Source organism: Carassius gibelio, chromosome A4 (assembly GCF_023724105.1).
Source record: "Carassius gibelio isolate Cgi1373 ecotype wild population from Czech Republic chromosome A4, carGib1.2-hapl.c, whole genome shotgun sequence".
NCBI classification, from domain to species: Eukaryota; Metazoa; Chordata; class Actinopteri; order Cypriniformes; family Cyprinidae; genus Carassius; species Carassius gibelio.
The window spans coordinates 19,399,024-19,426,523 of NC_068374.1; the positions used below are offsets into that span (position 1 = coordinate 19,399,024).

At 41.0% G+C, this 27,500-nt stretch overlaps 2 protein-coding genes across 2 annotated transcripts in view; one reads left to right on the forward strand and one right to left on the reverse strand.

Moving 5' to 3' along the window:
- LOC127972683 (uncharacterized PE-PGRS family protein PE_PGRS54-like) overlaps positions 1-25,563 on the forward strand; it is a 123,200-nt gene extending 97,637 nt beyond the window's left edge. Inside the window, exon 2 of the mRNA XM_052576379.1 lies at positions 23,678-25,563. Within this exon, the coding sequence (XP_052432339.1) occupies positions 23,977-24,780 (804 nt within the window). The 5' untranslated portion in view covers positions 23,678-23,976 and the 3' untranslated portion in view covers positions 24,781-25,563. The remainder of the gene's footprint in view (positions 1-23,677) is intronic.
- Positions 1-27,500, reverse strand: part of LOC127972627 (copine-8-like) — a 190,496-nt gene that overhangs the window by 148,287 nt on the left and 14,709 nt on the right. The gene's annotated exons all lie outside the window — the stretch shown is intronic.

Sequence of the window (27,500 nt, forward strand, 5' to 3'; positions counted from 1 at the left end):
ACAAGACACTTGTAATTTGTGACACTTGTTGGATTAAAATATTAATTAACTTTATATTTCGGAGATGGAACCAGAGACCATCTGGATTAAACATAATGTGGTTTTGTGGAAATAACATAGCATACTGCTGTCTGAAACATTTATCATTGCATATTACATCAAAAATATTAGGCATTAAGTGTGCTAGAGGTTCATTTATCAGGTAGAATTTGTAAAATAAATAAATGTAAAAAGTAGTGAAACAAACAAAAAACTAATAAGTTATATTGTTAAGTTATTAAAAAATAAGTGTTATAATAAGTGTTTTGACTAAGTACTGCTAGGTTTCCATCGTATGTTTAACACCTCCCCTGCTCATTGTTACATGTCAATGTAAACAGATACATTAAATAGAAAATAACCCAGAATGCTCCTTTTAATCTGCGATTCCGGGCAGCTTTACACATGGGGTAATGTCACGTTGGGTTTCCAGTGCTTGCAGGGTCCAGCGCGCTCGATAAGGGCTTCCACCTGACATGCTAATAAAATTGACACATGCTTCAAGGAGTTTTCAGTGGAAAGGATGATAAATGCATAAAAACAGCTCTTTCTCTCAGCTGTAATCTCCAGTAGGTGGTTGAATGTTCCTGGCAATCTGAAGAAGGGGAAAGACCTCAAGGAAAAGATGGCGAGAGAGAGCTGGATGGGCAAAGATAATGAGAGGGAGAGACAGGAAAACTGGAAGACATTTAACAGAGAGATAGATATATATACGGAGGATGAATTTACTAATAATGTATTTGCCAACAGCTCTGTTTATTTACTCACACTGTCAACAAACGCAATGTAATTATGTTTATTGTGTTTCAAACTAGATTTGAGAATTACATTTGACTTTATAGAGTGGCTCAGGGTTGTGTTTTATTTTAATTAGTATATGTCAATAGTAAATTTGAATAATCTGGAATTATTGATATTTAAATTTACAAAAAAAGTACAAAAACTTTGACTGTGAATTCATACAGTGATTAGCTGATTCCTCACAAAAGCATACTGAACTCAGGATATTGAAGCCTCTATTCCATTGACATTAATTTAAAGAAGCTAACCTGTTCTCAGTCTGAAAGTCTGATAATGATCATAAAAACCCATGCCTCAAAATATCATGTAATGATATCCCAACATAAAATGAATGATAATAAATTTCCTATGACCTTAACATCATTATATTATAAAAATGTTTTTCATTGAAATGGGTTTACCATTGTGTTGCTTTTTGGTGTATGAAAATGATGCACAAAAATCGTAGACATGCAGCATTTATTGAACTTCTAGGAAATGAGCAAGGACTGAAAAAATTGCTTCTTGTTTCAAGCTAGGGGAAATCAGTATGTGCATATACAGAGACAAAAAAAGCATTTGACACTTTGATTTTGTCAGTTTACTTGACAATGTCCATTAACACATAATAGAGCTAATAAGCCTCTCCTTGAACTGTCACCGTATCGTGGTGGAGAGGTTTGAGTACCCGAATGATCCTGGGAGCTATGTTGTCTGGGGCTATATGTTCCTGGTATGGTCTCCCAAGGCAAACAGGTCCTTGGTGATGGGCCAGACTAAGAGCAGTTCACAAACCCCTTTATGTTAACAAATACAGCAAGGACCGAGACGACGCCCTCGGTGCCTACGGGCTGAACGGCAGTGCGGACAACCCGGCCCTCTTGGAGTCTCTGGGAGGGGTGCTGGAAAGTGCTCCGACTGGAGACTCGTTCTACTGGGGGACTTCAACACCCACGTGGGCAGTGACAGTGACACCTGGAGGAGGCATGATTGGGAGGAACGGCCCCCCTGATCTGAACTCAAGCGGTGTTCTGTTATTGGATTTCTGTGCTAACCAAGGTTTGTCCATAACGAACATCATGTTCAAGCATAAGGGTGTCCATCAGTGCACGTGGCACCAGGACACCCTAGGCCGGAGGGCGATGATCGACTTTGTGGTCGTGTCATCAGACCTTTGGCCATATGTCTTGGACACTCGAGTGAAGAGAGGGGCGGAGCTGTCAACTGATCACCACCTGGTGGTGAGTTGGATCCGATGGCGGGGGAGGAAGCTGGCCAGACTTGGCAGACCCAAACATACTGTGAGGGTCTGTTGGGAATGTTTGGCCGAGCCCCCTGTTAGAGAGCTCTTCAACTCCCACCTCCGGCAGAGCTTCAACCGGATCCCGAGGGAGTCTGGAGATATTGAGTCCGAGTGGACCATGTTCTCCACCTCCATTGTCTCTGCGGCTGCTCGGAGCTGTGGCCGTAAGGCCTCCGGTGCCTGTCAAGGCAATAATCCCCGAACCCGGTGGTGGACACTGGAAGTAAGGGATGCTGTCAAGCTGAAGAAGGAGTCCTATCGGGCCTGTATGGCTTGTGGGACCCCGGAGGCAGCTCACAGGTACTGGCAGGCCAAGCGGACTGCAGCCCAGGTAGTTGTGGAGGCAAAAATTCGGGCCTGGGAGGAGTTCGGTAAACCTTTTGACGCCTCAGGAGGGGGAAGCAGTGCCCTACCAACACTGTTTACAGTGGAGATGGGCACCTGTTGACCTCAACTGGGGATATCATCTGGCGGTGGAAGGAATACTTTGAGGATCTCCTCAATCCCACTGACTTGTCTTCCGTTGAGGAAGCAGTGGCTTGGGACTCGGAGGAGGACTCGTCCATCACCCGGGGTGAAGTCATCCAGGTAGTTAAAACAGCTCCTCGGTGGCAAGGCACCAGGGGTGGATGAGATCCGCCCTGAGTACCTCAAGTCTCTGGATGTTGTGGGGCTGTCTTGGCTGGCACACCTCTGCAACATCGCATGGCGAATGGGACAGTACCTCTGGACTGGCAGACCGGGGTGGTGGTCCCTCTTTTCAAGAAGGGGGACCGGAGAGTGTGTTCCAACTATAGGGGGATCACACTTCTCAGTCTCCCCGGGAAAGTTTATGCCAGGGTACTGGAGAGGAGAATTCGGCCGATAGTGGAACCTTGGATTCAGGAGGAACAGTGTGGTTTTCGTCCCGGTTGTGGAACACTGGATCAGCTCTATACCCTTTCCAGGGTGCTGGAGGGTTCATGGGAGTTTTCCCAACCAATCTACATGTGTTTTGTAGATTTTGGAGAAGGCATTTGACCATGTTCCTCGCGACATTCTGTGGAGAGGGCTCTGTGAGTATGGGGTCGGCGGCCCCCTGCTTAGGGCTGTTCGGTGCCTGTACGACCGGAGCAAGAGCTTGGTTCGCATTGCCGGCAGTAAGTCAGAGCTGTTCCCGCTGCATGTTGGACTCAGGCAGAGCTGCCCTTTGTCATCGGATCTGTTCATAATTTTTATGGACAGAATATCCTACAGCAAACAAAGGAGAGTGACCGGTTTGGGAACCATAAGATTTCGGCGCTGCTTTTTGCGGATGATGTTGTCATGTTGGCCTCCTCAGACCAGGACCTTCAGCATGCACTCGGACAGTTTGCAGCTGAGTGTGAAGCGGCTGGGATGAGAATCAGCACCTCCAAGTCCGAGGCCATGGTTCTCTGTCAGAAAAAGGTGGATTGTTTACTTCAGGTTGGTGGAGAGTTCCTGCCTCAAGTGGAGGAGTTCAGGTATCTTGGAGTCTTGTTCAAGAGTGAGGGAAGGATGGAACGGGAGATTGACAGAAGGATCGGTGCAGCTTCTGCAATAATGCGGTCACTGTACCGGTCTGTCGTGGTGAAGAAGGAGCTGAGCTGTAAGGCAAAGCTCTCGATTTACTGGTCAATCTACGTTCCTACTCTCACCTATGGTCATGAGATATGGGTCATGACTGAAAGGACAAAATCACGGATACAGGCGGCCGAAATGAGCCGTAAGGTGGCTGGGCGCTCCTTTAAAGATAGGGTGAGAAGCTCGGTCACTCGGGAGGAGCTCAGAGTAGAGCCGTTGCTCCTCCACATCGAGAGGAGCCAGCTGAGGTGGCTCGGGCATCTATTTCGGATGCCTCCTGGACGCCTTCCCATGGAGGTGTTCCAGGCACGTTCCACCGGGAGGAGGCCCCGGGAAAGATCTAGGACATGCTGGAGGGACTATGTCTCCCGGCTGGCCTGGGAATGCCTCGGGGTTCCCCCGGAAGAGTTGGAGGAAGTAGCTAGGGAGAGGGAAGTCTGGGCGTCTCTGCTTAGACTGTTGCCCCCGCGACCCGACCCTGGATAAGCGGAAGATGATGGATGGATAGAGCTAATAAGTGTGCTAGCAATAACTAAAAAAGATTTACAAAGATAAAATTGGTAGTATATTAGAATAAATTGCTATTATATCAGAATAAATATAATAGATATAAGATAAGAAAACAACTTTGTAAACATAAAAATGTAATAAAAAAAGGAACATTTACATACATAGAAAGCATATTAAATGCTGGTAAAGTGTTTACTTTAATGTTCCTAATAACTTTTGTGAATATTTTTTTTTTTTCCAAATATGGGTAAAATAATGTTTAATCTTCATTAAGCATAACATACATTTCATACCATTTAACATTACAATGAGTGTAAAGATAGAATGAGGCCAAAATTTGTGCAAGTTTTGCTTTTTGAATTTAAAGGAACATTCCACTATTTTTGAAAATAGGCTCATTTATAGCAGTTATTATAAACTGTTGTGTTTTACCATTTTCTTATCCATTCAGCTGATCTCCAGGTCTGGTGGTAGAACTTTAGCTGTAGCTTAGCAGAGATTATATATATATATATATATATATATATATATATATATATATATATATATATATATAATTTTTTTAATATAAAAATAAAAGAACATAATTATTCTGACCTGTACTTATTAAAATACTAATGTATGAAACTTTTATTGTTTTGTTGCTTGAAAACCCCTTTTTTTCTGTGGCCCATATATTTAAAGGAGTATGACAGGTGTTTAATTACAGTTATTAATGAATGAGATACTCACAGGGCAATAAGCTTCTAGCGCAACTGGATTGCAGTCAGTTACAGTAATAAGCCAGTATTTAGGTTGAAATACAGCATACCAAGAGAGCGCAACCATTTAGTGAATTTGCCCTTGAGGGACGTGTCTTCAGCTTCACCAAATAAACTGCCGATAGATTGAGTGAAACTGCTAAAGGTATCTAACCCTGAAGTTCATTGTTGACATCAAAAGTGCAGCGGGAACTCCAGTCAGAGTGTAAATAACAGGTCAAGAGAGAGTAGGAAGATAATAGATCTCTCTGTGCAACCGTCATCTATTTCATCTGCTGACAGAATACAGACAGATGCAGCCCCTCGGAGCTAGAGGCATGGATGCCAGAGTGAGAGGCAGCAAAGCTGGAAGTGAAAGCACGGGTGAAATGTTGCTTGTCACATGTTAGGATTCACTGTGTAAAAAGCACAGAGAAAAACGTGACATTCCCGGCAGTTCACACCCACCCACTCGCCGTCTCTTAAAGACAACATCCAGGCTGTCTCCCTTAATAAACAGCAAGTGTTCAGACTGTGCAATCTGCAGTTCTTCAACAAGATCAGAGGTTCAAACCATTACTGTATTTCATAACGGTCCGAAATAAACACATCATTCTCCATAAGCCTTTATGTTCATGTGTCAGACCTCTGACCAAATGCTTCTAGATTTCCATTACAACTAGTTATAGATCTCAAATATCAGCCTATGGATGTTCAAATAAAAATTTTTTGATTGCCATAAAAGGCATATATAATATATGCCAAGAACTGCCATTCAAAAGTTTGGGATCAGCAAGATTTTTTATGTTTTACTTTATATACAAGTTTCTTATGCTCACAAACGCTGCATTTCATTAATCAAAAATACAGAAAAAAAACTGTGAATTATTTTTGCAATTTAAAATATCAGTCTTCCATTTTAATATTAGTTTAAAATATAATTTATTACTGTTACGAAAAGCTGAATTTTTATTTCAGCCATTACTCCAGTCTTCAGTGTCACAATGATCATTTAGAAATCATTATAATATGATGATTTATTATTAATGTTAAAACAGTTGTGCTGCTTATTTATTTATTTATTTATTTATTATTCTTTTGGAAAAAAAGTTTGGGGTAAGTAAAAATGTTTTCTTTATTTATTTTTAAATAAATAAATGTGGTAAATTGATAAAATGTGATAGTAAGAGACTTTAAATATTGTATTTTTTTTTTATTATTTCTTTACTTATTTATCAAAACAAATCCTGAAAAAAAAAATCAGCAATGGCTTTGGTAGTTACAGATCAGGGTTCTTCTATTTGTGGACATATATGCATTTAGTAAACGATGTAACTCCAGAAGAGTCACATTTTAAATAGGAAAAATATCAAAACTATTTGGTCATTTTTAAGTGCTATGCTAATGGCCTAATCAGATTCAATGATCTCTGCTAAGCTGCAGCTAAAGTTCTACCGTCAGACCTGGGGATCAGCTGAATGTATAAGAAAACGGTAAAACACAACAGTTTACAATAAGTGCTATACACTCTAAAAATGCTGGGTTGTTTTTTCAACCAAAATGCTGGGTTGAGACCATTGGGTAGGACTTTGGGTTGTTTTAACCCAAGTTTGGGTTTAAAATTGGTCTCAATATTAACCCAGCGGGGCTGGGTTGGGAACGCGGATGTGAAGGAGAGTACGCACGTCACGTTAAGATTGTACGCCTCCAGTGCGAGCAGCTGCCATTTTCTCAGTGTGAAAGAAGTGAGAAGCGAGTGAAAGACATTATGGTAAGTAAAGATTCAAAAAGTAAAGTTATAGTTTATTGTTTACCCGGTTGTATGAAAGGCGGAAGGTTTTATGAAAGGCGGAAACAAAGGAGCTTAACGTTATATATATGTATAAAACGCGGTTTTCGCCTCTGACATGAAGGTCTTAACGGCCTCATTTAACGTTACTGAATGGAAGAGGTACTTTTAATATAACTTTTTGAGGTGTTAATAGGCGGTTATGGTTACGGTTATACTAATGTTAATTTGTTATCTTATTTTTTTGCGGTTAAACTGAATGTACGTTAGTCTCCTAAAAGAAACGGCATTGTGTAGTAAAGACTAGCATAATTATTTTGAAGCTGTTGAAGTGGCAATTGTTAAAAGTATGTTTTGCATGTAATATTTCAGACTTGTTGAGCTTGTGTCTTCACTGTGTCTGCACTGAGAGTCAAAGACACAGAAGCTGTTTGTGTGAGGAGCACTGTTGGGAACATTACTTAAAAAAAAGTAATTAGTTATAGTTACTTACTACTTGTTCCAAAAAGTAACTGAGCTAGTAACTGAATTACTCTATAATAAAAGTAACTCGTTACCAGGGAAAGTAACTATTTGCGTTACGGTTTAAAAAAAAATGTTGCTAGATGTCAAAGAATTTGCATTTTTTTCAGCAGTTTTAACAAGCCAGTTGAAATGAGTAGAACAGACAGGTTTTCATACATAACTTTCAATATTTATTGCACATCAACAGACAGCAAGAGTTTTATCCTGCACTTCAAGTATAATCTTTGTAAGAAAAGTGTTTTTGGCCACTAGCTTTGTAGATGCGTGTGTCTTTGTGAGATGCTTCATTAAATTAGAGTTGCTTACAACGGATGTCGACAAAGTCTTCTGCCTTGGACATAATGTAAACATGTCATGACTTTCTTGCCTTTGACCACAATGAATTTGAAGTAGTGCTTATATCTCCACCTTGAAAATGGCAACTTTTCGTAGGATTACTCCTGACTCGCCATCTCTACTGTGAATCTCTGTTTAGTAGGGGTGGGTGGTTCAATCTAAATATCGATAGTATCGATGCCAACACTGGTATTTGTATCGGATTGATACAAGAATATCTGTTTAGTAGGGGTGGGCGGATCGATCTAAATATCGATAGTATTGATGCCAACACTGGTATTGGTATCGGATCGATACAATTGTAATTGAATCAATATTTTAATTAAATATCTCTCATCTACGTTCATTATATTTTGCTCGTGTCTTCTACCTCTACAATGACCAAACGCTACTTTCACATCCTGGCCCACTTTGCTAATCCTCCCCCTCCTGCTGCTCTGCTGTGATTCGTTGTTGTGTCGTCACGTGACTCACTGACACAACGCGCCGAGGAGCAGCAAACAGTGAGCGAAGCTGATAACACATTGAAGTCTAGAAGGGGGGCTCAGGGAATGTAATTGCACAGGTATATTTGTTCTTTGTTTGTTCTTCAGTAATAATTGTGTGCACTTTATTTCATTTGCTTTTAAAACCAGAAAAAAGGGAGATATTTTTTTTAATTCTTTATTTATTTTTATTTTTTGGATAGAAGCGTCTGTTAAATGAATAAATGTAAATCTAAAAGGCTGTAAAGAATTCATTCTTCAGTGCCTAATAACTAATAATTTTGTTGACTTCAATACATTAATACAAATTATTGCCTAAATAATTGATCATTCATTCACCTCATGACATAGACTTATTGCTCTCCCCTACACAAAAGTTTTTTTTTTTTTTTTTTAATAAAAAGGATCGTATTGGTATCGGTATCGGCACTACTGACGCTACAGTATATGTATTTGGTATCGGATCGATATAAAATTTTGCAGTATCGCCCACCACTACTGTTTAGCTGTTGCGAGTTTGTGTGTGTTTGTGTGTTGCCACTGGCGCGTGTGCTGGCATGTGTGTAAAAACACTGGCTCTGATTGGCTACCATGAAACGCATGACTTTGCCTTAGCAAATCATAATTGCTTATCTCGTTATTAACCCACCTCCTCACTAGCTGTGTGAGCCAGAGGTGCGTTCGGATCACAGTTTATTCAATCAATGCATAGTAATGCACCACATTTAAGGTCCAGTAATGTTAACGGCGTTGTAACAACAGGAAAAGTTATTAATTAGATTACCCCGTTACTGAAAAAAATAATGTCACTACCTAATGCCGTTCTTTTAAATGCTGTTATTCCAAACACTGGTGAGGAGTCAGAGACTGTGTGAGGCTAAAATAAGACTACTAAGTTACTAAGACTACAATAATGTTTATTTTTGTAGATGTTGACATCCAGAGACAAGATAACTTCATTCTTTTGAGTTTTTTTTTAGAAAATCAATGTTTCTGTTGTGTCCTGCCTGTTTACTTCACATTTTGATGCAACAACAGTGTAATTATGTGCTCATTTAATTAAAACCATTGATATCTGTGTTTTTCATTGCAGAACTCAAACCAACTTTGGAGTTGTCTGATTTAGAGAGCCATCTTTCTTGGTCTTCCCTCTTAAAGGTAAAGTTCACACAAATATCATTTAATTGCCCTTGTCATTCCAAACCTAGACTTATGTCTGTCTTTACAACACAGATTAATATATTTTAGATTTTTCTCATCATTTTGTTAATCCATTTATAGTCTAGACAATCAGTATTTTCAAGCCTGATTTTCAAGAGTTATTGTAGAAGTAATTCATTCTGATATTTATATATGAATAAATCTTAAATTATATGATAGCAAACATGAATGTTCAAAATAAAATACTGGTCTCCCAGACTAGCAATGGAGGACACACATTAAGAGGATATTAAATATATTTATTTGCTTTCCAAAAATTAGCAGAGTTTGTGTGGGTCTGGAACAACATGTGGAGAGTAAATTATGACCATTTTTATTATTTGGTGAACTAACCATTTGAAGAGCAGCCATCTATGTACATGAACATTTGTGAGGTATGTGAATATCATGCCTGTTTTAATCTTTCAGGAAAGTAGCTTTCTGAAAACAATATATTTATTCAAACAATATTCCATGCACTTTCACTAGTGCTGCCATTAAAGCCTTCTAGAGCGCTGTGGTAGACAGAGACATTAAACAACCACACAAAATGTTGAAACTTTAAAACCGATTATTTACCTATCTTTTTTCAAAAGCGTTTCTCTTTTTAGGGCAGTGATGAAGGGCAGGCGGTGACTGGGATGAATGCTGGTCAAAGAAGAGAACTTCCCTTCCCCTAAACTGATGCTGCAGTGGTTTTAAAGTAGGAAGCTGCCCTGGATGCTGTAGAAGTTGTCACATGTGCTGATGGGGCTTCTTCATGACTACATCAATTATGCTAAAGAGATCATGAAAATTGACAGTGATGCATGATCTGTATTCATGGACTATGAAACAAACTGTAAGGGTATAATTTGTAAAAACAATGTTAAATGCTTGTTTTGTGTTGTTTAGTAGAAGAGTTTACACACTGTCATTCATACACATGCTGACATTCTTTCACACACACACGTCTGTTAAATGTTATAATATCAGTGTTAATGTTGTGGTTTATTTGTGTACTGTCATGCCAGAATAGTTTAAGAACTTAACTAATTGTACATTTATTTTATAATAGTGTTATAATAGTGTTTATTTTCTGCCAGCAGGAGGCGCTAAGAGCGAGAGAGGAAGAGGTTCCCGGTCAAGGGAACTTCGAACTGCGTCCTCTGAAGGGACACTATGGGGAACACCTCGTCGTGACCCGTGTCTGAAGCATACTTTGAAAAACGCCAACATGTTGGCCGGCGACAACCTCTGACGTCGCTACCGGCGCGACTATAAATACGCGCCCGTAGGACCCGACACTTATCTTCTTCGTCTTCATTGACTGTTTTGTTTGAAGCGTGCATCTGAGAAACGACCAAAATGGTAAGAGCGATCTATTATTGTTATTGTCACAGTGTCTGGGTTGTTGTTCCCCGGGGTTCCACTAGATGTCCTCCTTCTCACGGTGTCTGTCCCAGATCACTTCCTGTTCCCTTTTATGGTCACCTTCCTCCTTGTTGCGTAATTGATTGTTCCCCCCACCTGTCTCCTGTTTCCCCATTATCCTTCTGTGTATAAATACCCAGTCTGTCTTAGTCTGTGTTACGGAGTCCTTGTTTAATGTTATGTTATTTCATGCCCGTCATTCTTGTCTTGCCTTGTCTTGCCTTGCCTTGCCTTGCCTTGTGTTCGTGTCTTGTTTATGTCTGTTTTGATCTTCTGGTTTTGAGCCTGCCTGGACTGTTTACCCCTTTGGATTATCCCTAATAAACGACATACCTGCTATTGGTTCCCGCTCTGTGTTTCCTATACACCTACCGTGAAGAGCACACGCGCGACGTCCTTGAGGGGGCCATCTGCGCGCACTGCGAGCGTTTTTCTATGAAAAAGCTCCGTTCTCGTTTGTCTCTCTTTTTGAGGAAAGAGGGACAGCCATCTGGATCTCGCGGCTCAGGACCCGCCGTTGGGGATCACGAGGTGGATCTCGCTGAGGAGTGTAGAGAGGGACTTTTCCTCTCACACTCTCCGGCGGCAAACGAGAGTGAACTTCGGGAGGAAGATGCGTTGTCATTAACCCCTTCTGACACTTAAGTTAGTGCTCTGCTGGGTTCTACCCAGAAAGAGCAGGAGATGTCTGAGAGTGGCGAAGAAGCTGAGGCTGAGCCTTCTCAATCCTCCTGCCCTGCGTATGAGGAGCTGTTAGAGGTTATGGATCGCGCCACGGCAAAATTAGACTTGCCATGGATGCGTGCCAGAAAGGTAACGTCACAAGGTCGCCTCGATGAGTATTATTTGTCTGACCATAGCCCTCCAGCCCAGGTGAGCCTTCCATTCTTGCCTGACTTGCATGCAGAAGTCGAAAAGGAATGGAAGAGGCAGTTTTCCTCTCGCATCCATCGGTTTCAGCATACGAGTTATGCTAATATCGAGGGCATGCACGAAAACAGCTATGAGAGGATGCCCCCTGTAGAAGAGACGCTGGCTAGCTATCTCTCTGTGGGTGAAACGTCCTCTCTTAAATCTCCCTCTTTGCCATCTAAGCCCCTGCAGGATACATCCTGCTTAAATGGCAAATCATACGCGGCAGCAGGCCAGGCTGTGGCTTCATTGCACACGATGGCAGTGCTTCAGGCTTACCAGGCTGACCTGCTGAAGGATCTGGATACAGGCGAAGGCCTTTCACCTGACCAGGTAGCCGAGCTGCGCCACACCACAGACCTCTCTCTCTGGGCTACCAAGCAGGCCGCCTCTGCCATGGGCAGATCTATGGTGGCCATGGTGGTAACGGAGAGACATCTGTGGGTGAACCTGGCAGACATCGGGAGGGAAGAAAGGTGGTTTCTTCTCGATGCTCCGGTCTTGCCTTCTGAGCTTTTCGGTGGTCAAAAAGTTCAGGGAGGCAAGGGCACGCAAGAGTCACGCAAGACTCTGCGCACTTTCTAAAATCCTGTACGGTAAGGGTTACGCGCTCCGCTTCGTTCCCTTTATTAAGATGATTAGCCCCGGGGTTCCTTGGGCTTCATCCAACCAGTGTGTATTTGTTATACACCTCAAGCATCGCTTCCCTCAACATGAGGGGCTGTGTGGACTTCCACATATTGTGGTTATCAGGTAGTAGGCTTCACCAGGCCTCTCTGATGGTGAGCTCCCACATACTGTGGTTGCCAGGTAGTAGGCCTCACCAGGCCTCCCTGGAGATTTAGCTCCCACATACTGTGCATTTCCACTAAATAGCATATTGTGGTTTTCAGATAGTAGGCTTCACCAGGTCTCTCTGAAGGCGAGCTCCCACATACTGCGGTTGTCAGGTAGTAGGCCTCACCAGGCCTCCCTGGAGATTTAGCTCCCACATACTGTGCATTTCCTCAAAAAAAAACGAGCTCCCACGGTTTGTGGTTGTCAGGTAGTAGGCCTCACCAGGCCTCCCTGGAGTCGAGTTCCATATTACTTCAGTTTCCACTGAGGTGGTTATCTGGTAAAAGGTAGTAGGCCTCTCTAGGCCTCTCTGTAGGTGAACTACCACATATTGTGGTTATCAGATAGTAGGCTTCACAGGTCTCTCTGAAGGTGAGCTCCCACATACTGTGGTTGTCAGGTAACCTTTCAGTACACACGCTAAGCCTGTGTACTTTCTCAAAACCACATGGTGGTCAGTGTGCACGTTTACGCTTTGCGCACTGTCTGAAATCCACGTAAGTGGTAAGTGTGCATGCAAGACTCCGCGCACTTTCTGAAATCCTGTACGGTAAGGGTTACGTGCTCCGCTTTGTTCTCTTTCTTAAGATTATTAGCCCCGAGGTTCCTTGGGCTTCGTTTAACCACTGTGTATTTGTAAGTATACACCTCAAGCACCGCCCCTCAACATGGGGGGGCTGTGTGGGCTATTCTCGTGGTAGTTAGCAGCGCTCTCCTTTTCTGAAAGGGTCGCCTATGAGCATGCTGCTCAGAGCTCGGACTCCTCCTCTCATGGGAGACTGAATTCTCGTTTTTTTCTTCAGAGCGCTCCAGTACTACATACTGTTTTGAGACGCACTGTGAAAGCAGACATCCTGCTGAGGCAGGGGCTGAGGCTCGGGAATGGCGCCTTCGCACCAAGGTGTTGAAGCAGAGTTGGGAAGGTTGGCCAGATTTGGGTGGATCGTTTTTTGCGGCTCGAGAGCATCGCACTATCCCCTCTGGCTTCCTCTGACTCATCCAGCTCCATTGGGGCTGGACGCCATGGTACAGGTGTGGCCGAGGCTTCATCTGTACATTCCGTCCTCCAATTGCTCTGCTCCCGGGCCATTCCATTTATGAGCTGCTCTATCAGAGTGCCACAAGAGCGCCTCCTTTGTGACAGGCAAGACTTGGTAATAGCCAATGCTAAGTTCTTAGCCGTATCCCTTTAAAGCCCTTCAGCTCTACCCCGGGCTGAGGCCCCACAGGTAAGTTGGGTATGTAGCAACTATTTTGTTCGGAATCTATAATCTCTTCTAAAAACACTAGACTAAACCAGTTTGATCTTCATTGTTTTTGTTTCAGACTGTTCAAAACATCTTAGTTTACAATAATTACCCTAGTAAGTGTTTAAGGTGTATTGAACATTCCTTTCATTTCATCCTTTCATTTCCTTCCAGTTACAGTAAAGTTAGCATGTGAAATCCAGTAAAGGCAGTTATGTTTTCTCAAAAGGAATGTTGATCAAGGAACATCAAAATATGCTGTACTAGGAACATGTTTTTTTGGGGGGGTTTTTTATGTTTTGAGACACTTTCCTGGTGCGTATGTTGCTGTAAATACAATCTACTGGCTCCAGTGTTGGTCAGCTAGGACAGCTATCATGCTTTAATCACTGTCGAGGCCAAGCAGCAATCAGACACAAACAGTTGCAGAACTTTTTGACTGTACTGTAAAATGCTTTTCTTTTAGATCCTTTTGAGATTTTTCATCTGAATTCACTTGGATTTTTCATTTCATTTTTTACAAGATCCATCAGATCTCCTGATATCTCACTAGATTAGACAAACTTTTTAAGCTCTGTCAAGTAAGTGTTGCCCTATCTTTCTCACAAGTCGTTTTTGCCACTTTAGCAAATGCCTCTTCCTTTTCCTTCCTTCCTTTATTTCCACCACAATACCATTATCCCTGCCTTCACATGGCACATAACAATGTCTTAGTTAATGCAATTCAGGAATAGCCTTCAAAGATTACAGTATAATTTGGAAGATTTATGTTATTTAGTTGTGCTGCGGCAGGTAATTTACTGTAACTTTACAGGAACAGTTGTATTTGATTTAAATGTATTTGTAGTTTAATTTAAACGTACAGTATGTTGTATCTCTATGAAAATTATTTAAATGAATTAACTGAAAGAAAAGAAAAATCCCTGCCTTAACACTTTGAATGAGCTTCCGTTTCTGCTCCTGCATTTGCATGCGTATGAGTTAGGTATTTGTGTTATCATTATTATTAGAGCTGGTGTTAGAATGATATTCAGCATTCAAGCAATCATTGCCTTCTAATTTTAAGGGAAGGTTGGGGTTAGGTGACTTATGATGTTGTTCCATGACCAGCAACACATGTTGATCTATTAACACATCCTGCTAAATCATATGTGTGTGTAAATCATTTGTTTGTAACTTTTATACTAACAAATTACTGACAATGTCTGCAGGAGCTTTTGTAAATCAGCATAATTGTAATTTTGAAGGTTACAGTTAAACTTCATTGTACAGTTGTCTACCAAAATATATTAATAACTACAAACTTGGCTTCAATTTCACAACTTTCATTTCTGACTACATGCCATTAATAATGATAACTTCTGAGAAAAAAAAAAATTGCCTTACGAGAGTCTGACTTTTTTCAATTATACATATCTTCTATTAAGGGTTTTTCAGTTGTTAAGACACTAAACACTGAACCAAATTCTCAAAGGCCTAAACCTATTTGTCAAATAAATCAGTCTTTGTGCAAAACCTTAAACAAGTTAACTATTTGCAAATATCTAATGCTCCCTTTTGCCAAACTTTTTTCTCACTCACTCAAACACATTTTGCACTGTGATGCACTTGTGCTGCAGGACACAACACCATTGTCTTCATTTACACACAACGGCTCAAACTATTTTACACTTGTTCCTAATTACATGTTCAAACCAAATGTACAAAATATAAGCAAGCTCAGAGTGCCCAGGTGGCACAGGTGCACTAAATGTTGATACCAACAATAAACTGAAACAATCTGAGAAGGAGAGGAGGAAGAGTGTGTGTTGGACAAGGAGAAAGACAATGAGGATGAGAAAGAGCAAGGTGTGGATCTAGTACACCAGAGGGTTTTTTCCTTTGCCTGGCAAAGAGACAACATTTTCGTTGATGTGGATAAAAGTCCTCAGGCTGGGCCCAAAACGAAGCTGTGATGCTGAGGCAGAATGAATATCTCACTGACCTTGATTTTACAGTTGTGCTGCTTATTTTATTTTATTTATTTATTTATTTTATTATTCTTTTGGAACCTGTGATATGTTTTTTTAAAGAACAGCATTTTTTTGTAACAATATACAGTACCGTTCAAAAGTTTAGGGTCAGTAAAAAATGTCTTCTTTAATTATTATTATTTATAAATAAATGTGTTAAATTGATAAACTGTGATAGTAAGAGACTTTGAATATTGTTACAAAAGATCAATATTTGAAATAAATGCAAGTCAAAACAAATCCTGAAAAAAAGAATTCAGCATTGGCTTTGAAAATTACAGATTAGGGTTCTACTATTTGTGGACATATATGCATTTAGTACACAATGTAATAACAGAAGAGTCGCATTTAAAATAGGAAAAATATCAAAACTATTTGGTTATTTTAAGCTTATGATCTAATCAGATTCAATGATCTCTGCTAAGCTACTGCTAATGTTGTACCACCAGACCTGGAGATCAGCTGAATGGATAAGAAAATGGTAAAAGACAACAGTTTATAATAAAAGCTATAAATTAGCCTATTTTCAAAAATAATGGAGTGTTCCTTTAAACACAAAAAGCAAAAACTTTCAGAAATTTTAGGCCTCAGTCTACCTTTATACTCATTGTAATGTTAAATGGTTTGAAATGTATATCCTGCAATGGCACTTAAACATAATTTATTCAATTGGCATTTCCTATCAGCCTTCTGTGTCCAAATATTATGTCCGTTATCTATAATCTCTTCTAAAAACACTAGACTAAACCAGTTTGATCTTCATTGTTTTTTTTTTCAAACTGTTCAAAACATCTTAGTTTATGATAATTACCCGAATAAGTGCCTTAAGTTGTACTGAACATTCCTTTTATCTTATCCTTTTATTTCCTTCCAGTTACAGTAAGGTTAGCATGTGAAATGCAGTAAAGGCAGCTATGTTTTCTTGAAAGGAATGTTGATCAAGAAACATCAAAATATGCTGTACTAGGAACATGTTTTTCTTCTTCAGTTTTGAGACATTTTCTTGTGCGTATGTTGCAGTAAATATAATGTACTGGCTTCAGCGTTGGTCAGCTAGGATAGCCATCATGCTTTAATCACTGTCGAGGCCAAGCAGCAATCAGATGCAAAAAGTTGCACAACTTTTTGACTGTACTTTAAAATGCTTTTCATTTAAAGCCTTTTGGGATTTTTCATCTGGATTCACTTTGATTTTTCATTTCATTTTTTACAAGTGCTAAATAAACAGACATTCAGTCTTATTCAGTATTCAATACAATACTATACTTGCAGTACATACATGATAACTGCAATGTTTTACTTCATTGCAAAATGTATTTTTCTGTATACAGTCTATTTTTTTTCTGTAACTACATGATCTGAATGATGTGTTCTCCATTTTTCTTATGTAGTCTCTTAATCTCTTAATTCACTATAGATTAATGATCTATAGTGTTTATTTATTACTGTAACTGGCTTGGTATGATTTTGTATTGATTTTGAGTAGAGGTGAAATGGGTTTGAGCCGATTGTTTGATTTTGCCAGAAAAGTCAGTGGTTTTATGAATGTACTTTAAAGAGTTGGTTGTGTTATGGTTATGATTAGATCTGGGTTGGATTTTGAACAATATTCAGAATTCAAAAAGGTTAGGGTTAGGTGACATGATGTTTGACCCATGATGTTGCTCCAGAACCAGCAAAGCATGTTGATTCTATTAACATGTCCTGCTAAATCAAATCTGTGTGAAGGGCAGGTCTCTGTGAACCATTCAGCATTACATTGGCTTTGAAATAAAAACACCTAGTGTTTGACTTGGAGCCCATCAAAGCAATCAAAAAAGCAAAATTCACTTGGGACTGAGGCAAAGACACCATTGTTTTCACTGAATAAACAACCCAACATTCCAGCACTGACTGAAACTTACACAAGATCCATCAGATCTCCTGATATCTCACAAGATTTGACAAACTTTTTAAGCTCTGTCAAGTTAGTGTTGCCCTATCTTTCTCACAAGTCGTTTTTGCCACTTTAGCAAATGCCTCTTCCTTTTCCTTCCTTTCTTTATTTCCACCACAATACCATTATCCCTGCCTTCACATGCCACATAACAATGTCTTAGTTAATGCAATTCAGGAATAGCCTTCAAAGATTACAGTATAATTTGGAAAATTTATGTTATTTAGTTGTGCTGCAGCAGGTAATTTACTGTAACTTTACAGGAACGGTTGTATTTGATTTAAATGTATTGGTAGTTTAATTTAAATGTACAGTATTTTGTATTTCTATGACAAATAATTGAAATAAATTAACTGAAAGAAATAAAAATCCTGTAAGAAACCAGGCTCAGCTGGTTTGAAAGCAGGATTGAAACCAACATTTTTTTTTTATTTGGTTGTGAGTCCAATATTACACAGTACAAAATAAAATGAATATATAAACCATGTGTAGTTGTGTAGATGTGTAATTATAGGCCTATTCAATCAATCAATCAATCACCTTTATTTATATAGTGCTTTAAACAAAATACATTGCGTCAAAGCACTGAACAACATTCATTTGGAAAACAGTGTCTCAATAATGCAAAATGATAGTTAAAGGCAGTTCACCATTGAATTCAGTTATGTCATCTCTGTTCAGTTGAAATAGTGTCTGTTTTTATTTGCCTATTCTAAAGTCATGATTGCGTGGTGTTACAGTTTTTCTCTATTGCTAACACACTATAAATGATCAATTTGGAAGAATTTTCCAAACAATGCAAGACACGTTTCTCAAAACTTCTAACACATTTCACCTGTTTCACACACGCTCCAATTTACTCAAGTGTTTTTTGTTTTTTTTTCAAAAACTCTACACAAGAAGGGCATCATTTGTACAGGTTTAACCATGTTCTCATTTAGAAAACACAAACACACAATATAACTACCTCAAGAATCACAAAATGAACACAAATCGCACACATGTATCCATGTGTAAACATACAGTTTTTTTTAATTGCTAAAACACTAAACACCCATCTCTGAACCAAATTCTAGCTAGCTTAAACCAATTTGTGGAATAAAGCACTCTTTCTGCTAAACCTTTAACACGTTCAGGCAGTTCTCTATTTGTAAATCTCAAGCACTCTTTTTGTAAAATTCTAAACACATTCTCATTCACTTAAAACACTTATCACACTGTGATGGATTTGCGCTGCAAAATGCTAAACACAAGCAGCTGTCATTGTTTACACACAACTATTCAAAATTGTTCACTCTTGTTTCTAATGATGTGATCAAATCAACTGTATAAAATATGACGAGCCAGTTCAGAGTGCACAAGTGGCACAGGCAGCTGAATGATAATACGAATAAAATAGAAACAATATGATAATGAGAAAAGGAACAGTACATGTAAGTAGTGGAGGATGAGGAGGAAGAGGATGAGGAGAAAAAGAGTGAGGTATAGACAGTGTTATCAAGGCTGGATCTGTCACACCAGAGAATTTTATTTTTTTGTCTAGCAAAAAAGACAACATAACTTGTGATGTAGGTCGGACTCAATCACAAAGACATGATGCTGAGACAGAATGAATCTCTCATTGACCCTGACTTGACAATTGCACAACTTACAGTATTTGAGTGCACTGAAAAATGCTATTCATTTAGAGTTTTATTTGACCTTTTTTGGCCTTTGCAGTTGTACTGTAGTATTTTTGCAGTATCTAAGTGTTGAAAATATTCAAACATTCAGTATTATTCAATATTCAGCACAATACTATTCTTGCAGTACATAGAGAAAGCCTATACAATATATTAATCTTAGTTTCAATTGCTATACTTTTTTACAGAACTGCTAAATTGTTTACTCAATACAATACACTTTTTTCTGTAATGTTCTGGATGCAGTGTTCTCCATTTTTCTGTGTAGTGTCTAATGAATGCTCTGCGGTGTTTATTTTATTGACTCGTGTGTGTGATATGAGAGCACCTGTAATTATTTAAATTTGCTGGAAAAGTCAGAGGTTTCGTGAATTTAATTTGATAATGAAACACAAGTTGTACACCTTCAGACTCATAACTGCTGAACTGGGGTGCATTTCCCAAAAGCATCGTTAGCCAACTGTGGTCACAAGTTCCGTCGTTACCAACGTAGTTCAACAATTCGGTGTTTCCTGAAACCATAGTTCAAACAAACATTTGAAAACTGCATCGCAAACTTCACCTGCTCTTCACCTGTGGTTATAGGCATAGTTCGTCGTTAGTTTGCTGTGTCAATGTCACAGCCGCACCTGGGCTGTGTTCTATTCAGAGTTGTCAACCCTATGCCCTATACCGTTAGAAGATTACACCATCCACTCTGAGTGATTTAAAAGACTTAAAGTTGTGGTTTAAGTTTATTACCTAATTTAGTAATAATCTTTATTGTTATTACAAATTCAGTTTGAAACTATATAGCAGTGTGATCCTCGCAATTATTCTCCCTTCGAAGTGCCCTCTGAAAGCATTAATAATGCCAATTGGAAGGCAGCCGTCGTTTCGTTTGTGTGACGAAACGGTGTGTTTGTCAAGTGAGTTATCTTTGTAAAAACATTCCAAAATACATATTTCTCATATAACAATATTTGTAAAACAGTGTGTTAGAGGTTTTCACTTATATTAAATGTTAACACTCAAATCATAGTATTTTTATAGTAAATGAATGTACCAAAATAAAGTAACAAAAATGTATAAATGAGTGATTTTGTTGTTTTTACAGAATTAGAATATAGAATACTCTATAAATGTGTTTGTGTGTGAATGTACGTGTATATACTGTCTCTCTCTTCTCTCTCTCTCTCTTCTATCTCTCTCTCTATATATATATATTTGTAGAGAGAGAAGAGAGAGACCGTATATACACTGTTTATAAAAGTATTTTGTAAATGTTTTTAAGTGTTTATTCAATGCATATCAGTAAATAAACCAAATACTTAACAGAAATGATGTCAGATTAAACAAATGGGTTAAACTGCAGTGGTGGCTGGATACTGCACAGGTGGCAGGAGGTATGGGTGAAGAGGATATCCCATGTCTCCCAGCAGCCAGCTATCACCAAAGCCATGCAGGTGGGTGAAAAGGCCTGATGTTGAAGGCCTGAAGGCCTGAAGGCAAAGGCAAGACCTGGTTAATGCACATGTAAATGCACCCCTGATTGGTAGCCAAGTACAGTACTTCTTACATGTACTGTATTTTTGCAGAACTAAGAGAGGACTCTGTATTCTGTTGTGTTCATATTTAGGTTTTTGCAACGGTGTTATTAATTAATCTCAATAGTGTGTAAGAATTTTTTGTTGAGTGGATGTTTCTGAGGGCTTGTGTGTCATGTCTTTTTTTTTTCCAGAAAGATTGAATAGTGGAGTGCTTCATTTTGACCTGAAAATAGTTGGTTTGGGGAACTGAGTGAGTAGTTATTGATTTGTGTCACGAGAAAAGGAGTCACAATTTGAAGAAATTTGTTTAAGCAATTGAGAAAACCTGTAAGTAAAGCAATGATGAATTAGTGTGGCATTTTGATTGGTTTTAAAAAATCAATACATTTTGTTTGTTACAGTATATAGACAGTGTGTTGTGTTTTGCAAAAAAAAGTGTTTGATTTGGTGTGTTTGGCTGTGGTGTTTGAGTGTCAGGTTTCAGAAATTGTGTGACAAGTAAATATTTTATGTGTCAGCCAATAATAAAAAATATATTTTCTTTAAATTGTTAAATAAATTCAACTCTTTCATTTTAAGTACTATGAACAACTCATTGTTTCAAATGCAATTACATGTGTACATGGCAAAATCAAGGCTAGAGTGAGGAGAAAATCAAGACAAGGGCTGAAAATCGAAGGAAAGACTTTCAGGCAGCTAATGAATAACACAAACAGCCGAATTAGTGAAGTTTTCAGTCTAATTACTGAAGATGGCATCATTTAAATTTAAAGTGAGAGAGATAGACAAATATAGAGCGTGACAGGTCCACCATGTGTGGCAGTTACCCTGACAAATAATCTCCAATAATGATGTCTGCAGCTTTGATTAACACCTGCTCAATCTCTCTTAAAACTAGCAAACATGAATATATGGAGATCTCACTTTGCTTTTTCATTTCCCTATTTTCCGATTAGATATATTTCATCATTTTAACAAGCAGAGCGAACCAGCGCTTCTGATTGGCCCTATGACAGCGTTGCCTTGGTGACATGCTGGGCTCTGACGGCCCCTCGGGACCTCACCTAGCTGTCGACAGGTCCAGGCTGAGAAATAAATTGGATCTGTGTGAAAAGAGAGTAGCTAGATGATTCCTACATAACAGTTAGTCATACAGAAACTAATTACATAAAAAGGCCTCAACCAATTTAGCATGAGATTTTATGTTCTTCGGGTTTCGACTACTGACGGCAAAAGTAACCCTACATGAAGAACAGAAGAGGATGATGGAGTGGAGAGGAAAGGCGAAAATTTGAGGTGATGAGGATAAAATAAAAGGATGAAAGGGGAGAATGGAAAACAAATAAGTGTAGAGGAGAACAAGATGGTGAGGAGAGGAAATGAGGAAAAGAGTAGTGGGCAACCAATATGTGTTTTTTGACAGCCGATGCCAATGGCAATGATGATATCTTGGAAAGCAGGGGGGGCAGACAGCCGATATAAAGCCGATATAAATTTTCTTCGTATTATAAATATTTAAGAGATCTGAAATTATTTGACAATGGGTTAAAAAATTAATCTGTGAAAGAAACATACTTATACTTTAGATGACAGCATTTTTCACACACACAAAAAGAAAAAAAAAATAATAATATAAAAGTAAACACTGTAACCAACAGGGCACTCAGCATTTTGGGACTTTGTGTGCATTGGGAATTATATTTTTCAAATAAAGCCAGGGTAACCCTTATTTTACATACAGCACACAGTGAAAATGACATGAATATGACAGTGGACACTCAGACGCTGTCGCCGCCAAAATAAAAATCCCGCCTCAAACATATCGTCTAAGCAGAAAAACGTATTGGCTGATGCAGATATTTGAAAATTACTAAATAAATTGGCCTTGGCTATATATCGGTCGACCGCTAGATAAGTGTCACGGATTTTACGCTGCCTGAAGGAATACGGAGTCGAGGATAAACAGAATAAGGCTTTTAATATATCCAACACAGGGGATATCCAACATGGAGCACAGAGGTAGACACACGTAAGTAGCAAGTGGCAAATGAAGACCCGACAAAACAGAACTGAAAGGACAAGGCTTAAGTACAAAGGATAATGGGAAACACAGGTGGATGGAATAACTAAATTAACAGGGACATGGAACACATGAGGAAGATAATTGACACACCTGGGAACTAATCACGGAAGACAGAAACTGGGTCACTGGGGCAAAAACACTAAATGAGTCCAGGTGTGTGACAGTACTCCCCCCTCCCGGTAGGTGCGTCCTCGCACCGTAGAAACAACAGAGGGAGGCGTGGGTGGGAACTTGGGAGGAGGTTCCGGTGGAGGACGGACTCCCAGGAGGGGGCCAGCAGACAGGGACCACAGAAGGAGGAGCCAGGGAGGAGACGACGGAGGGAGGAGCCAGGGAGGAGACAGGAGCAGGAGGAGCCAGATGGTCCACCAGAGACCAGCCAGGACGGAGATCCAAGGTGGAGTCGACGGCGGGAGGAGCCATGGTGAAGGAAGGGTCGACGACACCAGGGGGCCGACAGGCGGAGACTGCACCGGTGGGTGAGGAGCCCAAGATGGAGCAGCACAGCCGCAAGCCAGGGTGACGTCGAGGATCCGGAGGGCCTAGGTGGAGCTGAAGGCTCAGGCGACCAAGGCGGAGGCAGGGTCCTGGCAGACCGATGTGGAGCCGGAGCGACCGAGGATGGAGGTGGAACCGGAGGGAAGGAGGAGCCTGACAGAGCCGGAGGGATGGAGTGACGAGGTGGAACCAGAGGAGTGGAGTCCCGAGGCGGCGGATGGTCGACGACTGACCAAGGTGGAGCCGGAGGGACGAGGGAGCCCGGTGGAGCAGGTGGGATGACAGGCCACGGTGGAGACGAGGGAGCTAAGAGCCAAGGCGGAGCCGCTGGGTCGAAGGACCGAGGAGGAGTCCAGGGCTCGGAGGCTGGAGGCGGAGACAGGGCCTTAACACGCCAAGGCGGAGCTGGAGACTGGCAGTCCAGCGGCGAACCACCGCGCCCCGATGGCGCGGACTGAGGGTGAGCTGCGGGACTGACTGGCACCAGCAGGGATGGCGAGGAACTGGCTGGTCTAGGAGGAGGAGAGAGGAGAAGGATGGGAGGAAGGACAGGAGGATCAGGACTGGACGGAACCAGCGAAAGAGGAGTAGAGGGACCAGCAGGTTTGGGAGGAGGCGGGAGAGGGAGGCTGGGAGGGAATACAGGAGACACAGAAGATTCAGGGCTGGGCGGAACCAGCGGAGACACAGAAGATTCAGAGCTGGGCGGAACCAGCGGAGACACAGAAGATTCAGAGCTGGGTGGAACCAGCGGAGACACAGAAGATTCAGAGCTGGGCGGAACCAGCGGAGACACAGAAGATTCAGAGCTGGGCGGAACCAGCGGAGACACAGAAGATTCAGAGCTGGGCGGAACCAGCGGAGAAACAGAAGATTCAGAGCTGGGCGGAGCCAGCGGAGATACAGGAAACTCAGGGCTGGGCGTAACCAGCGGAGAAACAGAAAACTCAGGGCTGGGCGTAACCAGCGGAGAAACAGAAAATTCAGGGCTGGGCGTAACCAGCGGAGAAACAGAAAACTCAGGGCTGGGCGTAACCAGCGGAGAAACAGAAAACTCAGGGCTGGGCGTAACCAGCGGAGAAACAGAAGATTCAGGGCTGGGCGTAACCAGCGGAGAAACAGAAAACTCAGGGCTGGGCGGAACCAGCGGAGAAACAGAAAACTCAGGGCTGGGCGGAACCAGCGGAAATGGAGCAGAGGAAATGACTGGAGGAGGTAGGAGTGGGAGACTGAGAGGGTATACAGGGGAATCAGGGCTGGACGGAACCAGCAGGGAAACAGGAAAATTAGGGATTACCTCCATAGACCAGTCCATCAGATCCAGAACTTGCTCCATATGACTTTCAGAGACTGCATATAGCTCACCCTCAGTCGCAGGAGTGTGGGCAGGGCTTTCCTCCACGCCCTCGATCTCCACGAGGACTCCCACGATGCACAGTGTTGCCGGCTCACACACCTGGTCAGTCGCGCTCTCGAGATCCGGCTCCCTGTCAGTGGATGGCTCGGACTCTGCGGCTGCGGTGGGCTCTGGCTCCGTGCGGCGTGATGGTGGCTGGCTGGTCTCTGGGTCGGGAGTGGGGCTGGCGAGGTCCTCTATGGGGCAGACGGTGAGAGGCGACCCATTTCTCGCCAGAGTCCACTCCACGAATGCGGCGAAATCCTCTCGAGGACCATCTTCGGACGACAACGCTCTGCATTTGGAGTTCAGGCTGGTGTTGTAGAAGGTGCAGAGCGCGTTGTCCGGGTAGCTGGTGGCATTAGCTAATAGAATAAACTGTCTGGTATGGTCCTCGAGAGAACGTCCTTCCTGCTTCAGCAGAAGGATGAGGAATTCGGGACGATAGAGGGGATCCATAGAAACACTACAAAACAAAAAGACTGAGAAAAAACGAAAGCAAAACGGAGGGAAAGACGCAGTTTTCTACTTTCTCTTTTGTGGTCGGGTCTTCTGTCACGGATTTTACGCTGCCTGAAGGAATACGGAGTCGAGGATAAACAGAATAAGGCTTTTAATATATCCAACACAGGGGATATCCAACATGGAGCACAGAGGTAGACACACGTAAGTAGCAAGTGGCAAATGAAGACCCGACAAAACAGAACTGAAAGGACAAGGCTTAAGTACAAAGGATAATGGGAAACACAGGTGGATGGAATAACTAAATTAACAGGGACATGGAACACATGAGGAAGATAATTGACACACCTGGGAACTAATCACGGAAGACAGAAACTGGGTCACTGGGGCAAAAACACTAAATGAGTCCAGGTGTGTGACAATAAGAAGACAGAGGACAAGAGTAAAGGAGAAAATAAGAGGAGAGGAGGAGAAGAGGAAAAGAGAGAGAATATGAGAGGATAGGGTGAAATGGGACAACAAGAAAGGAAATGTGAAGAAATGAGAGAAGAGGAGAGCACAAAAGTAAAGAAGGATAAAATGGATTTGACCCTGGATTTGAAAGACATCAAAACAAATAAAGCAGTGGAACAAGTGAACATCTCTTTCTGCTTCTCCTCTCTTTCCCTTCATCTGCTGGGTTGTCCTCAGACCTCGGTGAAATCCCAGACGATTCTATTTAGCTTTGGCTTTTCCTGTAGCGTGACCTGGATAACAGCTGGATAGCAGATTCAAAGCACTCCGAGAAAGAGGTGCCTTCACACCCACGACATAAGCACTTAACTTTATCTGTACCTGACTTGAGCACCTCAAACTGAAAAGACTTCTCAATTATTGATTGAACACTTAAAAAAATATCCCAAATGCTGAAGCATCTGAGGATGAGAGGCAGAATATGCAAATCCGAGCACAACATTGGAATTGTTAGTTCACATTATATTATTATATGAGAAGTAATTCAGAGCTTTGTGGCCTGGTAAACTTGACAAGTGCTCGGATATTTTGTGATCTGTGTAGTACAAGTGCAAACACGCACGAACAGGGAGTGCAGGTGAACATCTGCAGCGCTACTGCTTGAATATTCTCAGTGCCTTTTTCAAGAAACCTGCCCTAAATTTCATTTTACAGGGGCTGATAGAGCCTGGAAACTTTTTGCATACGTGCTCTCTTTTGCTTACTATCAAGAGGCCAACAAGAGAGTTTGTTTTTTGATATGACTCACAAAACATCAGAACAGCCTGTACACAGCCAATCCCTCATAACATACTCCACTTAAAACTAGGGCTGTAGTACTCGAGTCCGGTCTTGGACTCGAGTCCGGACTCGAGACATTTTTCTGTCGTCTCGGACTTGTCTCGGACTCGTTGAATTTGCACTCGGACTTGTCTCAGACTTGGCCATTGGACTCGCCAAGTCTTCTAGTTGGTCTCGACCGAGTACAGCAAAAAAATAAAATAAAAAAATTCTCCTTCAAAACAAAACCACATTTGCATGATGTCGCGACTGAAAACGTGTGGAAAACGCTAGGCGCGCCGCTCTCCTTTTTTCCAAAGCACTCTGTAATCTGCGCTCGCGTTCCAGTGACGTCTGCTGTTGCTGGGCAACCATGACTCGCTCTCCATGATGACGCAGAAGTTTCAGCAAAGAATAAATGGAATTTCAGCACTTAAAATCACTTGCAGTAGCTCTGCTAATAGATTCATTTAAAAAATGGGTATCCTTGTACAACTATGATCATCTGTTTCTCCATCTTAGCTTTCAGTATTGTTCCAGGAAAGGATGTGCATGACCAGCTTTGCACTTACTGCGACCTGAAAAGTTTAGATGTTTCTAATTTAATTTTCTACCTGTTAGATTGTGTTTTATTTACGTCTACACCTAGATAGCCTTAAACGTATCATTTGTGTTTCTAAAAACTAATTATTGTTGTACAGTATAGGGGTTGCAAGACTACTGATTACTACTAGTCGATTTTTTAAATAAAAAATGCTTGAGTTACACGGCTATACTCGTGGTTCATGCTATTGTAAATGAATACACATTAAATAGTTTTTTTAATCAATAAACGCATATTAATGTATAGCCTTACATGCAACAATTACAAATGTAAATTTTAAAAACTTTATAATTATGACATTACATATTTACATTTTCATGTAACAG